Source organism: Pyrus communis, chromosome 1, assembly GCF_963583255.1.
Source record: "Pyrus communis chromosome 1, drPyrComm1.1, whole genome shotgun sequence".
NCBI classification, from domain to species: domain Eukaryota; kingdom Viridiplantae; phylum Streptophyta; class Magnoliopsida; order Rosales; family Rosaceae; genus Pyrus; species Pyrus communis.
In genome coordinates, this window is record NC_084803.1 from 6877907 (window position 1) to 6896105 (window position 18199).

Sequence of the window (18199 nt, forward strand, 5' to 3'; positions counted from 1 at the left end):
GTGATACTATTTTGCAGGTGCATTTTCATCAAATAAGAAGATGACGGAAATTTGCATTCACATGACTCGTTAGGAAGTTTTTTTTTTTTAAACAACTAAACGTGTTTTTAGTGAGAATATTTTTAAAACCAATTCTTAGTTAAATATAAGTAAATTCTGGAAAATCACTAGTGAACTATACAAGAAACACATAACTAGTGCTCTTGTAGAAAGCACTTCAAGTACTTTTATAACTCAAAAAAACATTTTTTCTAAAATCGCTTCCCGTTATTTTAAAACCTTATAAATACGCCCATTATTGCCCTCTCGTCTAGCATTAATACACATAAAAATGTCCAATATGTTGACAACTGAGTTCTTCTTGAGCAAGACCCCGCCTTTGTGATCGGATGAGCATAACGTACTCCACGACAGTTTTGTATGCTAGTAATATTGGAGAGTGTTGATGTTGGTTTGGAGACTCTTCATAATATGCGCGTTCTTCTTATTCTTATTGAGAGAATTTCAAGTTCGAGTCTCCTCTTTAAATTATACCACTTAAAACGTCTTCTACTTATTAAAATACCATTCCACTCTACGATAAGGGAATTTATAAAGCTGGTGCTAATTAGGAAAATAATAAGAAGATAAAACGTTTGAAAAGATTTAGTTTTATGCTTGTTTTGGAATGATTTGATTTTTTTGGGTAGATTTGACTTTAAGCAACGGATGTGATACAAATAATTTCTCAAACGAGACAAAAAAAAACTATCATTTATGTCATCTCTATGTGAATTATTGTGATTAATTAAAATTTTGATCACTTATATAAGATTGTTTGAAAGGATTTGGATCCTATCTGGATCCAAATTGTGGGGATTTTAGGGATCATCACATATTAGTTATTCATCGTGCATCGTACGGTCATAAATTATTTAACTTTTTTTATTTAAAATTAAACACAATAATACCTAACGAAAACTAACCGTACGATATACGATGAACGATTATAATGTGGGAATCCCTAAAATGCCCGCAAAGTGGATCCGAAGAAGATCCTCTTCCTGTTTGAAAGCTCCCTATCACCTCTCTTCCCCTTATTATATATTTACTTAGTCCTCACACTCACCTATATTATATATTCTAATGAGATCCATAGACTTTGTATAAACAAGGGGCAATACCCTCCTTTTGTCTTTCTCTCTCTCTCTCTCTCTCTCTCTCTCTCTTGTTACTTGACAATGTCGTCATGGTCGGCAACAGCCTCGCCGCTGCCCTTGCTGTTCCGGAGGCGCTCGAGCGGCGAGATTAGGAATTTGGCCTCGGTTTCAAGCAGCATCTTACCGGCTTTTGGAACTGTGGTCGATGAAGCCCACTTGCAGCTCAAGAAGTTTGTTATTGCTCCCTATGATAGAAGATACAGGTAAAATATAATGATCTCACTCGTATATTCTCTTATCAGATAGCGTAACATATTATTTATTTCTTTTGATTCACAATCTAGCAACTTTACATGCTAACGCAATAAATCGTGAGTACAAAATATTTGTTCTGATTCATAGTCTAATAACGTATTTCCGTATCCATGACCTATGTTAGTGTGATTAATGGCTGTGTATGGCATTGAAATGTGATGAAGGTGGTGGCAGGCGTTCTTGGTGGTGCTTGTGATATTCTCAGCATGGGCGTCGCCGTTCGAACTGGCCTTCAAAAAGGTGGCGACTGGGTCACTCCTGCCCGTCGATTTGGTTGTGGATGCATTCTTCGCCGTTGATATCATCCTAACTTTCTTTGTAGCTTACTTGGACAAGTCAACCTACCTCTTAGTACTTGATCACAAGAAAATCGCTTTGAGGTAATATTCTTCTCTCTCCTGGATTTACTCCCCTACTCCCGCCCCTTTTTAGGAGTGATCTATGGTGTCACAAATTAAATACTAAAAAAAAATATTTATGTCGTTTAATTCTCTTTTAATTTATTCGATTAAAAAGTTAAAATTTGAGAAGGAGATGAGTGAAAAATAAAAATAAGTGTAGCATCACATATAATTAATTTGGATTTAATAGGAAACAGATTAATTATGAAAAATCCTCATTAGTATTGTCATATAATATTAGATATTTTCAAGTGATGAGAGATTTGAAAGAAAAATTCAAAAATCTTTTTGATCCTACGGGATGTGTTATGGATGATGAATTGCTAGAAACACCAACTTATTAAATCAAATTTAAATGCCAATTGATGTGATAATTTTTTATATTTTGTGAATAAACAAGGTTCTAAGTCGGTCGAGAAAGAGGATCAATTAAACATTATTACAATAATCTAACAATCCGTGATCCAAAAGGCTGTAAGGCTTGTTTGGTGAGCTGGTTGGAGTAGGTGTCAAAATGTGAGATGAGCATAATTGAATATGATAGATTATGAATCCACAATAACAAATGATCACATAAGCCCGTGCTAAGATTTGGTTAGCATGTGGTCACATGAGGAGGGAGTCCCACACAAATCCGAAGGACGATTTTTGCCATGGCTTTTTTCACTAGGTCAAAATTGTCCTAGCCTATTTCCTACCATACCATGTAGGTGTTATAAATAAGCAAAAGTTAGAAAGATAACCTTTGCTAGGAAGAGGAGCGAAGCGGGTGCGAAATATCACGCTGTTTAGTTTCGTAACTATAACACAAAAGAATTGCAGGTAAAAAGAGGAAGGGAGGGATACTAATATTATTGCTTTTAGTTCTTTTCTTTTGCAGTGTGTATTATGATCACTCGGAGTGCTCTTTATATAGAGCAACATATGTGACAACCAAACAAACAAAATGATTACACTTTTTGAAAGCATCATACAACTACTATTCCTTTACTATTCCCAAGTCTACCTTACTGTGGACATTCATTCATCCTCACAATTTTACAACAGTAGGCCATATAAGATGTTTTTTATATCATATTTTCTTTTCTTTAAAATGAAAAATCAAAAGAGAACTAAAAGACGGAAACAAATAAGAGTGCATGAAAAAACACATTATTGTATGGAAATCATTTCTTACTTCTGATCGCACTAGCATAGTCAAATCTGTTCTTATCAATTTATCTACCCGCACCACTTGAATTTGTTCCTTGTTTTGTATTACAAGATTGTGAATTATCTTAGATACAACGAGTTTTATACAAAAACATTCGTACTGATTGTCAAAGTTAACCACCACCAAAGATAATTACAAAAAGAATCAAGTTAAGAATGATGATTGATCTTGATACTAATTGAAATTATCTATTTTTATTTTGTTGGCAATTATAGGTATGTTACAAGAATATATTTTCCACTGGACGTAGCGTCAACTCTACCATTTAATGTGATATATAGAATTTTTACTGGCAATATGCACCATCAGCAAGTCTTTGGCTTCATCAATATGCTTCGTCTATGGCGTCTTAGGCGTGTTAGTGAACTCTTCAAAAGGTACTTTAACTTCTAACTACATACTAAATCACTAATTACACATAAAATTAACATGTGATTAAGATCCTAATAAAGGACTAGTGTTTAATTCACATGCAGGCTAGAGAAAGACACACGCTTTAGCTACTTTTGGGTTCGATACATCAAACTAATTTGTGTAAGAATCTAGTTTCCTCTCTTTGAGCTTTTATTTTACTTGTTACATTCCCATATCTGGCATATTATGCTGACCGCACATTTAGGTTGTTTCATACATATTTTGCCGTATTATAGATCTCGATTCACAGTCTAACAACATAACTCGTAACAATATCTAGTACTAATCAACCTATGTTTTTCCGGTGGGGTTTTGGAGCACAGGTTACACTGTTTGCAGTGCACTCATCAGGTTGCTTCTACTTCTGGATGGCAACCCATCACAAACAAGCAAATGATACATGGATTGGAAGCCAGATCAACGACTTCGAGCACAGAAGCATCTGGTTGTGTTACACGTATTCCATCTACTGGGCCACTGTCACTCTCACCACCGTTGGATATGGCGACTTGCATGCGGTCAACTTTGGGGAGAAGATTTTTAGCATCTTCTATATGCTTTTCAACATTGGCCTCTTTGCTTACTTGGTTGGAAACATGACCAATCTCGTCGTCCATAGCGCTGTTCGAACTTTATTCATGGTATATGATTTTCTCCTCTTTTGCATTTGATAGCAATTTTGTTTTCAGTTAAAAAAAAATAAAAATAAAAATAAAAACGAAATAGTTATTAAACGGTTCTTAAAATAACTAAAGAAAAATGTTCTCTTGTCAACTTTTCGACGACATAATCATATTACTAGACTATGAATTTGAGTCGTTTGGCCATTAATCGAGCTGATTGTTGCATGAATGCCTAATACCTAATCACAGTCTTGCACCATAAACATGTTGTCTTATAAAAAATAACTTCCGGATTAATCAAGCATCTCTGATGCATGTAGAACCCACTTCAAAAGCCAAAACCATAAAAATCACCTATATGTAGATAATTGACCTTAGCATTTGAATTCGGGAAATCATTTATACACCATTTCCCCTTTCTACACATTCTTATTTATCGTCGTGGAGGGCGTGAGAAAAATGGTGTACGAAAATCATTGATAAAACACGACGCAATGATCGATTACTTATATACTAGACTAATTTGAAGTGACTTTTTTTGTTGAATGTGATTTATAAACAGAGGGATGCCATCAATGAGATATTCAGATATGCAAGCAAAAACAGACTGCCAGAAGGCTTGAAAGAGCAAATGCTGGCTCACGTGCAGCTCAAGTTCAAGACCGCAGAGTTGCAGCAAGAAGAAGTTCTTGAAGACCTTCCCAAGGCAATCAGATCCAGCATTTCCCACCATCTTTTCCGAAAAACCGTCGAGAAAACCTACCTGTTCAAGGGAGTTTCAGAACACCTAACTGTCCAATTGGTATAGCTATTGCCTACTCTCTCTCTTCCCTCTAAATGCAAGATTCATAATATGATCTCGTCGTTGTATAAATTCATCAAAGAACGTTGTTGTTTGCAGATTTCAGAGATGAAAGCAGAATACTTTCCCCCCAAAGTTGACATCATCTTACAAAACGAAATCCCAACAGATTTCTACATTCTAGTAAATGGAGCATTGGTACACACACACACACACTCTCTCTCTCTCTCTCTCTCTCTCACATATCAATCCTACATAAGATATAGTAGAAACATAAACTAATTGCATCGCGTATTTGAAATGCAGGACGTGCTGAAGTACAAGAACGGCACAGAACAGGTACCTTTGAGCACTTCATTGTGAGCATTCCATAGATTGTTTCGGGTTTCAGAACCTCTTCTCTATGGAAAATGCAATGTACTCTCTCTAGGTTCCCCAGTGATGAACGGTGAGATGTAAGTTGCGTCTTCCATACAGGAGAGCATCTGCCAAGGTTTTTTTTAGAGAGTGTAGTGTGTTCGTATGCGCTATTTTAACTATGAAGTTCTGTACATCAAGTAATCATGAAGGGCTGATAAACATGAAAGGCTCGAGAGTCAAGAAATTATCGAACATAGTAAAACATGTAATGCAAGATGACGGCTATGAATGAACTGAGGAAAACAAAATAGTGCACCTATTGGCATTGTAGGATGTTCAAGCCAAGAATCAAATTAAGGAAAACCGATAGTCAGATGACACAAGCGTGTATAGAATGAACTGCTAACGGATCCTACTGTGCATCTCTTTATACCGAAACTGATCCATCCAACCTCGAGGAAGACACCCGTAGCTTTCTCACATTGAGTTATGTCCTTTAAGCTTCCAACAACCTGCAGAGGCAGATGAACAAAGATCATAAAAATTCAACTTTAAACCGTAGCCCGGAAAGGATATTGTACTCGTGAGAAATGGCTCATCTCGGACGTCCTCTTCAATTAAGCAGACAGAGTCTGAAAAATGAATACAAAGAATAAATATGGTAAGAGAAACCAAGAAGTAAATATGCCCTCTCCTCCCCTAGCTTTAACGGAAAGAAAAGGTAACGTTAAGCGGGAGATCGCTAACATGTTAAACCAGCTAACTGATGACCTATGAATCAACCCTGGGAATTCTAACACAGAAACAAGCTATTACAGCAATGTTTGTTGACACTGAGAAGCCTTTTCTTATGTATGTTGTTCTGATTAAACTTGCTTGTATTTTCAGTTTTTGTCAAAACTAGGATCTGCAGACATGGTAGGAGAGATTGGGGTATTTTTCAACATCCCCCAACCTTTTACGGTGAGAACGAAAAAGCTTTCTCAGGTTATTCGGATCAGCCATCAATCATTCAAGCAAATCGTACAGTCACAGAATGAAGACAGCAAGATAATAATCAAAAACTTCATTGAGGTAACAACACCTATCTCCTTCCTCTCTCCATTACTCTCGTTTCGTTCTTTGAAGGTATATAAATAACCCTATCATGCATAGTCAGTTGTTTATGCCGAGTCTTTCCTTTACAGTACTTGAAAGACTTGAAACAAGAGGTGCGAGAAGAAATACCATTTCTAACAGAATTGCTCGATGACCTGAATATAGAGGTACACATCTCCATTTCAAACAGAATAACTTGACCGTAAATCTGAGTCTACTTATCCGGCTTTTCCTTAGCTTCTATTGTTTATCGAAGAAAGCATTGTGAATTCACACCAATGTAAAAGACTACTAGGAGTTCGGAATTTTTGCCAGACATTCTACTTAGAACAACTTCAACTGCATTAAGGAAAGCCAACACTGAGTGGTTTCTGTTTTTAATGATGATACTTTCATTTTCTTTGCAGCATATACAACCAAATGAACCAGCGAATTACCAAGGAGAAGCGAACATGGAAGGTAAAGTCGTCCCTTGGTTGAATCAAAATTGTGAAGCATAAATTGAAATTTGTTGGCTAGAGCCAGACACTAAAAATGTTCAAATGAGGAATTTTAGGTTAAAGTGAACACAGCGTTACATACTAATTCTATGCATTAAAAGTTTCAGGATATTTGTCATCTTAGTTTAAAATTTTACTGTCATTTTACAGAAACAAGCGAAACTTCCACTCCAGGGCCAATTACTATGAGAGTCATAATTCACGGACATCGTCCAGATGAAGGTGACACGAACGGAAAACTCATTCATTTGCCCGAGTCAATGGAAGAGCTTCTGAAATTAGCAGGTACCCCCCTATTTGAGACATATACCTCCGAAAACTATAAAATGGTCGGAGCTAGTAAGTGGCTAATACAAATGGTGAGAATTAAATTCCGCCACAGAAGGCCGGAGACTTCATGATTCAATATCACAATCGTTTCAGTAATACTAACTGATTTATCAATCAACTCATACCAAATAGAACACAAATTTTCGACCTCGCTCACACTTTCATCACAAGTTGACAAATTATTGCAAAGTACTGACTATTTTACTGTGAATGCAGAGAAAAAGTTGGGAAAAAGAGGAAGCACAGTTGTGATGGCAGACGGTTCACAGGTCGAAGAGCTAAACGCATTAAGAGATAACGATCGCTTGTTTATCTTTTAAACACAGACACTATGTATGAAGGAATGAATGGACGAATGACGACTAATCAATCGGTTTCGACCATCTTCTAAACGAATTTTTATAATGTAATTCGTGGAAAATATGAGGATTCAAGAACTTACAGCGTCTGTGCATTCTATGCTCGGTTGTTGAGCAACTCCAAGACGGCGTAAGCAGCTTTTTCAACTTGCTCTCTGACCTCCTCTAAGCCTTTCTTCTTCTCGATAGCAGATTCCTTGCACTTCTCGATCTCCTCCGAAATTCCGGCAGAGTTCTCATCAATCTCGCTATCGAAAAACCAGATCGTCATTGAAACTTCAGAAGAATAAATTCCAGGAAACAGTTCCTTGAAATCGAAATCAAATCAAAGTTATATAGAAAACTGAAAAAAAAAAAATAGAAACTTACCTCGTCATCTTAAACATGTTCTCCATCGCGCCCTGGACTTGCTGTGAAATCACTGCGCGATTTAATATAAACTTAAACAGTTTTTTTGTGGAATTCAAGACTCAAATTAGAACAGAAGAATTCGTAGAATCGAATCACAAATGAAAGTGACATTGAATTGCGCGCGAGAGAATTGAGCTGACCGTAGACGATGGATGACATCGGAGACTCGGTCTCCGATTGGAATTGGAGCTGAAGGTCCGACTGAGATCGTGAAGCCGCCATTGGAGTGTGGCGTGTGCTTGTAATTTTGAGCTTTTGGCAAAAGCAGCAGCTGAAATGGAAGGAATGTTGTGTTTGGTGCGCTAATTGCCAAGTACTCCGAAAAAGGAGGGAAACTGAAAACAACGAGTAAACTAGTTTTAAATTTTTAAAGGTGTATTTATACAAAAGAATTTTCATGAATTTCATAGTGTATTGCTGACCTTATTAAATTTTAGTTTCTCTCCATATGTTTTGATAAAATTACAATCTTCAACCCATACAACTTGAACAAACAAATGATTTTTTAACTAACCAAGAGCAAAGATGGTATTAAATATGGGTAAATCTTCTCCAATGATCAATTCAAACACAATCTTTCATATGAGTACCAACGTAAAGCTAACATGATGTGGAAAGGCATGAACGGTAGTCCACCGTTCCAAAGGCCGATTAGACACACAGAGACATTTCAGTCTCTCCTGATTACCGTCAACGTTCAGTTTCTGATTTTGGGTTAGACTGGAGACCATATAAACCTAAGTAGGTTTGTTTTTTTATTTTGGGTTTGAGGCACATAGCTAGGAAAATACGGATTATTTTCTGGTTGAAAGTTTTGGGATGACTCGTGTGATTTGATTGTGGCCAAAAGTGGGCTAAAATATTTTTTAACCTTTCCAGGCGCTTTTGAAGATTTGTTACACTTCAGAGTCTCAGACTAAAAAAATCAATAAAAAATATAAAGGAAAAATTAGATTCTCATCTCTATTTTTCATACTTCATTGATTAAAACCTCATTCATTTTCAATTTTTGATCAAGGTCCTTAGAATTAAATAAGGGAGTTTTAACGAAACACTCCCGGTACTGTTCACTTTTAACGAAAACCCATATTTTTACCTTTTCCTGGTATCATTCACTGCACCTTTATTTGCCCTTTTTCATTAAAACTAAAGTTTTATTGGATTTTTCGTTAGTTTTCCTTTTAAATAAACGTCATTAATTATTTCAATAATAAAATATTTTTTATTTCTAAATATATTCATTAAGTGTTAGAAACGTTATATTTGGTATATTTATATTTACGGCTAAATTTTTTATCATATATTTTTATTTTTAGTTTGTACCCATTTTCAATTTGCAACCCTTTTTTTATTTTGTACCAATTTTCTTTTCAGTTATAATTTGTACCCATACATTAATTCTTTTTTATGCCTGTATTTTTTTAACTTTTATTTGTATTTGTACCCATTTTTAATTATATGTATTATTTTACGTTTTAAAATATATCAATAGTTATTTTTTAAAATCTGTTAATAATTATGTGGGTACATTATTTTTTTGCTATAATTTTTGTGAAGAACAATATTACCCTAAAATTGATTTAAGTATTTATTATATTTTCAAAATATTATTTGATTTGTTTAAATTTCATAATTTGTGGGATATCAAATGCATAAATACATAAGTTAAATCTCTTAAATGAGGCTAAAGATCTTGATCAAAATATTTAAACAAACAAGTTTCAATATAACAATTAAATTGATTAAGAACTAGAACCAAAATGACCCAAATATAAGTAATGTACGTAAGCCGGAATCAAATCGAAATTATTGGTTTGCTGATGTCCCAATATTGATTATTAATGTTTGTGATCGTTAATGATGAATTTTTTGGATACATGTTCAGGTTTGGGCTTCTTTTGAGAAGCTCTTGTGTGCAGCAAAACCGTGAAATCTAGGCCCACATGTAGAAAGTCTCCCTTCCTCTAGCAAAATACTGCAAAAACATCTTCGGTCATTTCAATCACGTAACGTAAGATTAAAATATACTTTAATTACACGTTTAAATGTCCCCTCTTTGCAAGTGTGTGATAATGACCTCATAAAATAGATGTATTGAAAATTTTGACCGTTCCAATTACGCGTTTGTCACTTTTTATTTTAGATGAGCGATAGTGAGAGAAGAATCTGACTCGTAATTTCTGATACAAAATTGTTTTCAATCACTGAGAAAATAAAACAAAGACACTTGGCTTGATATGCACACTCTTTGTGGGCCCCCCTTGGCATACTTAATTGAGGATCAGGATCCTCTCCTGATCTTTGTATGGGGATTCTCATGACCAACAAGTGAGGGGCGTTGGATGAAAATCTAACGGCTATAATTATTATAACTTTAAAAGGACCTCCCTATTTGTAGCCGTTGGATTTTCATCCAACGGCCTACACTTGTTGGTCATGAGGATCCCCATACAAAGATCAAGAGAGGATCCTGATCCTTTAATTGAAGCAACTAGATAGTTAAATTAGTACTTAATTTGGATTTTATTGAATTTGAACAATTGGATACCAAATCATGAAATAGTGAGCACATACCAACAATAGGCCAACACTGTGTCCACGTGACGTATCTACTCAAAGCGTTTACCGTTAAGTACCCATAGCCTTTCGTTAAAATTTTCAATAAGGGAGTTTTAACGAAACACTCATGATACTTTTCACTTCTAACGAAAAACCACATTTTTTACTTTTTCATAGTATTATTCACTGCACCTTTATTTGTCATTTTTCATTAAAATTAAAGTTTTTTTAGACTTTTCGTTAGTTTTCCATTTAAATAAACGTCATTAATTATTTCAATAATAAAATATTTTTTATTTCTAAATATATTCATTTAGTGTTAGAAACGTTACATTTGGTATATTTATAATTATGGCTAAATATTTTTATCATATATTTTTATTTTTAGTTTGTACCCATTTCAATTTGCAACCCTTTTTTTTATTTTGTACCAATTTTCTTTTCAGTTTTAATTTGTATCCATATATTAATTCTTTTTTGTGCCCATATTTTAAAAACTTTTATTTGTATTTGTACCCATATTTTTTAATTTATTTGTACCCATTCTTAATCTTCTAAATGTACCCATGCTAATTATATGTATTATTTTATGTTTTAAAATATATCAATAGTTATTTTTTAAAATCTGTTAATAATTATGTGGGTACATTAATTTTTTGTATAATTTTTGTGAAGAACAATATAACCCTAAATTTGATTTAAGTATTTATTATATTTTCAAAATATTATTTGATTTGTTTAAATTTCATAATTTGTGGGACATTAAATGTATAAATGCATGAGTTAAATCTCTTAAACGAGGCTAAAGATCTCGATCAAAATATTTAAACAAACAAGATTTCAGTTTAACAATTAGATTGATTAGGACCAAAACCAAAATGACTCAAATATAAATAATGTACGTAAGCAGGAATCAAATCGAAATTATTGGTTTGTTGATGTCCCAATATTGATTATTAATGTTTGTGATCGTCAATGATGAATTTTTTGGATGCATGTTCATGTTCAAAACAACAAATTGGGCTTCTTTTGAGAAGCTCTTGTGTGCAGCAAACTTGTGAAATCTAGGCCCACATGTAGAAAGTCTCCCTTCCTCTAGCAATACTGCAAAAACATTTTTTGTCATTTTAATCACGTAATGTAAAATTAAAATATACTTTAATTACACGTTTAAATGTCTTCTCTTTGCGAGTGTGTGATAATGACCTCATAAAATAGTTGTATTGAAAATTTTGACAGTTCTAATTACACGTTTTTATTATTATCATCTTTTATTTTAGATGAGCGACAACAAAAGAAGAATCAAACTTGTAATTTCAAATATAAAATTGTTTTCAATAACTAAGAAAATAAAACAAAGACACTTGGCTTGATATGAAAACTCTTTGTGGGCCCCCCTTGGCATACTTAATTGAAGCAACCAGAAGAGATTTTTCAATATGATCGATACACGGGATGGTACACCACGTGTCACTATACAAATGCTATGATATGTGTACTAAAAAGTTAATAACTTAATAAAATTTCTCACCACTTCTATTAAAACACATGATGTACTACTTATGTTCCCATCATAATGAAAAAATTTTAGCAACTAGATAATTAAATTAGTACTTAATTTGGATTTTATTGAATTTGAACCATTGGATACCAAATCATGAAATAGTGAGCACATACCAACAACAGGCCAACACTGTGTCCACGTGACTTTACCGTATACCGAGGACCAAAAATGAAACGGTAATTTCCAACCATTTAATTTGTTTATTAAACTCATTTTATTTGTTTATTCCTTACACTAGGAATTTTTTGGAACTTGTGGAGGTTGCAAGCATAATCATAATTTCAATAAAATAATATTTCTACTACTTTGAATTTTGTGCGATTACAATTAAGCTACGTTAATATTTTATATTTATATTATTTTTTATTTTATTATTTCTATAAAAAATTAATATAAAATGTTAACGTGCCTTAACCGTGATCACATATCACAGGAGAAAGGGCATGGGAAGAGTATGAAAATGAGAGGACGGACAATCCACCTCCTTTTAAATATTAAAATAAAAAAAAATCTTTTCTTTTTTTATTCGGGTAAGTAGGAAACTTCCAGGATATAAGGTCTTGTAAATACATACAATTATGAATTTTTTTAATTAAATTATGTTTTCTTTTCTGTTAATTCAAGGTGTTGTTTTGCATAAGAGCTTTTCTATTAACACACGTTACACGTTAAGTTCACCTCACCAAAGCATTTTTTACACATTATTTGACAAATTTACCCTCTCAAAACCAAACAACTTAAAAAAAGAAAAAAGAAATAAAACAAATCACACAACCACACCCTATCGGAAACCCCACTCTCGCCGACAACCCAACCACCAGCAGCCCCTCCCTCTCGCCTGAAACCAGACTCCTAGTAGAAATGGTTCCGATGACTCCGTCTACCACCCTTTTCACTTGCATAGTCGCATGCTGTTTCCTTTATGTTACAACTTAGAAAGAGAAAGTTAAACACCTTGTACGACAAACTATATCCCTGGTCCGCGTCGGGGTGTTCGTGCGAGGGTGCAGAAAGGGGCGGAGGAGGGGTGTTGGGCTTTAGCTGGACCGACGGTGATGCGCGGGGAAGATCTCAGGGGGGTCTAGGAGAGGAGATGGTGGTGCGCGGTGGGGACAAATTGTTATGTTCAAATTTTTTTTTTTTTTTGTAAAATTTCTTTTTTATTGATTGTCATGGGTATATTTGTAATTAAATAATTTAGAGTGAAATTTCTTTTTTATTGATTGTCATGGGTATATTTGTAATTTAAAAAATTCAAATTTCAACGGTAATCTGACGTTAGTTAGCCATTATTAACGGGTGTCATGTTAACGCCAAGTAGCCATTGACACTCAAATGGGCTGAGCTGGAGTGTTGGGCTGGAGGGCTGGCTGGTTGGAAATGGTCAATCTGCTAGCCTGATTTGGGGGTTTAGGCCCAGTGGGGCCCACAAGCCTTTTGACCTAGCTGTCGATTGGAGACGATTTTCATGTTATTTTTAGTTATTTTTAACTCTATAACCCTTTAGCCATATTCGGATGGAAATGGCCTAACTGACATAGTAAATTAATTATTATTTTATTTGGAAATGTTGGTAATTAAGCGGGCACCACATAAAAATAAAAAATAAATAAAGATAAAATTAAAAAAAGGAAAAGGGGAAAAGAAGCAGCGGAAAGGACCACCAGTAGAGCGAAACGGACATTCATAGCGCTCCTTAAGTTGGATGGGTCCCGCATGATTTTACACAGATCCCAATCCATGATCAATCCAAAGAGTCGGCATACGGTTGAGATACGTTTCCCCACCGTATTTTATTTTTTTCATGGGGTTGTGATAAATGCAATTTACAATAATTTGGGGTTTTCCACAAAACCCTAAACGTGCATATGTACTTACATTTGTTGTGGTCCCTTATATCTTGTTATGCTTCTCATAGAAGCCAGAATGTGCTCATATGACCACTTTCACATTATTGGATTACGAAATAAGAATCCAACTCCTTTGAATAAAATACCCTATAAAACATATCATTGTCCAAAGCACTTGTAAGCTTGGCTTCAATACAAAACACATCTGCAATTGTCATTCCATGTTACATTTTATAAAGTCATCACCTTTAATCATAGCATAGAATTTTTAGACACTCAAATATATGAAGGTGGAAAAGCAAAATATATATTAAAGGATCATTCTCACTTTACTATTTTGAAGTATCGTGGTTTTCAAATTTTCATACATCAAGTTTTTTTCATCGTAGTCTCATACCTAACAGAATTATGAATATAGGAAAAACGTAACTTTAGATATGAGACTGAAATAAAAAAAAACCTTGATCAATAAATGTTTGAAAACCACGATACTTCAAGTTAGTAACTGAAAATTACCCTATACTTAGCAAAAGTGCATGGAGTCATTATTTTGTTTAATGACCATTGACCTAGCCTTATGAAAAGTGCAAGGGTATTTGAGGACGTTTTGTGGGATCACCTTACATTATTCTTGGTTTTTAAGTATTAACGATTCTATTGATCATTGAGATTTTGTAGTTTTTAGTGAACTCAACGTTCAACGATGTGTTTGAAGTACGCTTATTTGTTTTGGCCCTTGACTCTTTTAAATTATATACTTTATGAATATGTTCATGTAATGCCTTTTAAATAGTGAATCATTTTTTTGTCTACCGAGATATTAACTGTTCATTCTTACCTATTTTTAAGAAATATGATGTATAAAAAATATATAAAAATAAAGAAGAATAGAAAATAGAACTCTGTAATTTCCAAACAGATTGAATATTTGAATCCATCAAGCCAACCACCAAAAATCAACAGAAATGGCAGACTCGTGTTTCTACATTTAGTATAGTAGTAACAAGGGTACGGAAGTACTTCCGTATCTTAATTATTTTTTTTCAGTCAAATTAATGTACTTGAAATAGTCAAGTCAAATACGGAACGAGGAAGAAACTGATTCGACCCGGATTAACATTAATTAATGGATTAAAAAGGCCATGGGAAAAAACAATTACTGTAACTTTATCAGTCCATGTAATATTATACCCCACATGTCCCCCAGCGAACAAAAAGTAAAACCCCAACTTCATTTTAATTTTAAACGATGTAAATTTGGCACATGAAATAAACATGGCGAGGAAAAGTTGAAAACAAAGACCTTGTACAGGTATTAAGCAAGTTCTTTTACAATGTTGTTTCAATGCTACGCATATTTTAATCGTTAAATTTAATTTTCAAGATTGTTTATGTTTTTTATTTTCAAATTAAGCTTTTTATTTTGCACGTCACACACATAATGTTTATCTTCATATACATTGTTGTTTATTTTTTATCGTTGATTTCATCTGATTTATCAAATTAGAATGACAAAATATAAAAAGCTACGTAAGAAGTTAAAAAAAATGTGGAAAATCGTTTTCTGTCACAGATGGATGTTACGTAGTGTTTAAGAAATTTCCCTTTTATGCTTTTGGTAGAAAATAATTAGTTACACCCTTTAAGTCACACTTTCACAGTAAAGGTAAGTCACTAGCTAAAATTAATATTTTGTTATTGAGAGACGAACCATTTTCTTATACGTCATCAACTTACGCTTTTTGAATAATCTCGGCGGAATAAGGAAGTTTTTTTTAAAATAAACCAAAAAAGAATACTTAATTGTGAATGACATAAAGCACATAATTCTTCAATACTACACAATCTAACATAAAATTAAGAAAATATGTAACATGAATGGATGACAATGACACACTATGTGTGTGCTTTAAAATTTTAAAAAGAATTTAATTTAATTTATCTAAAAAAAAAATTAGTGGATCGGGGAAGTTAAAATAAGTGAAAAAAAATAGACGTGGGTGCAGATGAGAGAGAGAAAGAGACAGAGAGTGAGTAGTATATTGATAAGATGACATGGTTGTGAGGCTAAAATAAAAGAGCAAAAATTTGTTTGTATGACATTACTTTAATGCCCATACCTTTGTTTTTCTAAATATTTCTTTCATTTATGTATAAAAATGTATAATAATAATTTTATTGGTTTTTAGTTGACAGATAAAATTCTATTAATATGTAGTTTGGATTTTACTCAACGAAATTTTATTTCTCGTATTCGTACATGTCAGAAAACAAAAATTTCATGGATTAAACAATCAATGTTAATCAACAAAAAAAAAGCTATTCAAAAACTTAAAAAAACAAAAAAACAAAATCAAATAAGGAATTGTCACGTCTATGGGTTTCATGAGAGAAGCACGAAATTGAGGTTATAAGGAAATGTCATAATCTCGTATAGAATGGAGATGGTCCTACTTAATTTTCCTTCGTATTTTGTTGTGGTTGATTTGTTGCATCTAAAGTTTTTAACCGCCGTTAACTTCCAATGGAGTACTAGGGAAGAAGACTGAGAGATATGTTACATATACATTTAATTGGTACACCGCAATTCAAATTAAATAAATACGTTTGTTCGACCAAAAAAAATAAAAATAAAAATAAATGTGTTTTGTCATTTTCAAGACATTTACATACAATAATACAAGAGGCAGTAAATTATTAGTAAATTACAAAGATAACTATTAATTCATTCAATGTTTACCCATCTCACCAAGTTAAGAGACCATTAATTATAAGGAAAATTAATGAAAATAGTTTAAAAATTTTGAGTTTGAATCAAAAGGACAAAAATGTATTGTAAGTGAATTAATACCAAGAGTGACTTTTTAGAGTAAAAATATTATTTTTCGTTAAAGTAAATAGTACTGGAAGTGTTACGTTAAAATTTCTTTAATTATAACATAATTGGTTTGAAGCTAATAGAAACTAGACATGAAATGAACTACAAGAAAGTGATGATTTTCAACATATAATAATGTTACTATGCATAATCTGTTAACCGACTAAATCAAAAGAGTTATTTTATTTTATTTTTTACACTAGAGCTATTTTCTAATGAAGAGCCATTTATCTGATTGGAGCTCAATAAATTGACTTCTTCATTTGTATATATGGATTCATCTTCGTTAAACAGACTTATTCAAAAGCGAGTTTGAAGAGCCTCTGTTTTCTCACCCATAAATTAACACCAAAAAAATTGTAATCATATTATTTTATGTCAATTATGAGTCGTATGTTGAGACATTAAGCAGATGAATAATATAAATGAGAATTTACAAAAAAGAAATCTTGTTTGTGAAAAGAGAATGAGGATCCATTACGGATCCTTACATTATATCTGTTAATCAGACATTGTACGGTCGTAAGTTATTTTAAATATTTTTATTTAAAATTAAACAAATAGTACTTAATAAAAATTAATTACACAATATACGATGAAATGACACTATAAGCATCCCTAAGATCCTCAAAATCTAAAGAGAATCCTCATTCCTGAAAGAAAAAGTAAATCAAACATCAAGAGTGTTTTCCAAAAAAAATAAAATTCAAGTGTTGTAAAAACTGAAATGACACCGTCTAGTCAAGCAAACGGTCCCCGTTAAGAGCCGTGAGGGTCTGTCAGTCAGTCAGTCAGTCAGTCAGTTAATCGGCCTGTCGGTCATAATTGAAACCATGAGTCATCAAGCATTTCTGTCGTCTTGTGATGACTCAGCGAGAAGGGGAAGATAGTACGGAACCATCATCTCTTTTCTTAATTGCCCTTTGACGCATTTCACCCTCTCTTCCGTACTTTACCCTATACCACAAAAGTTACCCCCCACCACTTTTACTTTTACCACTTCCATACCTTCAACAAAATACCTAATTTTCTTTTTCTTGCCCAAGAAAACTCAAATCTTTAATTTTTGTTACATCTAATTGTTAAGCTAATAAACACAAGTGAAAATTGATTAATGTGTAACCAGAATATATAATAAAAAAAGTCGAAGGACGAGAGTTAAACTTCTACGGAGAATACTTCAGTAATTGTTATACTAGAAACAACTTAAGCCTTCAAAAAAAAAAAATCTTATTACTAACATTTTATTAAGAAACCAATGTAAATATAACTTCGTAAAAGATCTCGAAGAAGAGATACAAACTTAGGGATTCATATGCGATAATAAACGTTTTTAATCACTACAACTGACACACAATTCAATGTAAGTTGATTTTCACCTAG

General features: G+C 33.2%; 1 protein-coding gene across 1 annotated transcript; it reads left to right on the forward strand.

Annotated features, from left to right (window-relative positions):
• Positions 1-1220: 1220 nt before the first annotated feature.
• Positions 1221-7626, forward strand: LOC137716191 (potassium channel KAT3). Its single transcript, XM_068455606.1, has 13 exons — positions 1221-1402; positions 1619-1834; positions 3284-3445; positions 3545-3602; positions 3806-4123; positions 4668-4907; positions 5007-5105; positions 5214-5246; positions 6156-6341; positions 6455-6532; positions 6773-6824; positions 7016-7150; positions 7412-7626. The coding sequence occupies exons 1-13, from the start codon at positions 1221-1223 to the stop codon at positions 7513-7515; spliced, it is 1863 nt and encodes a 620-aa protein (XP_068311707.1). The 3' UTR covers positions 7516-7626.
• The last annotated feature ends 10573 nt before the right edge of the window (positions 7627-18199 follow it).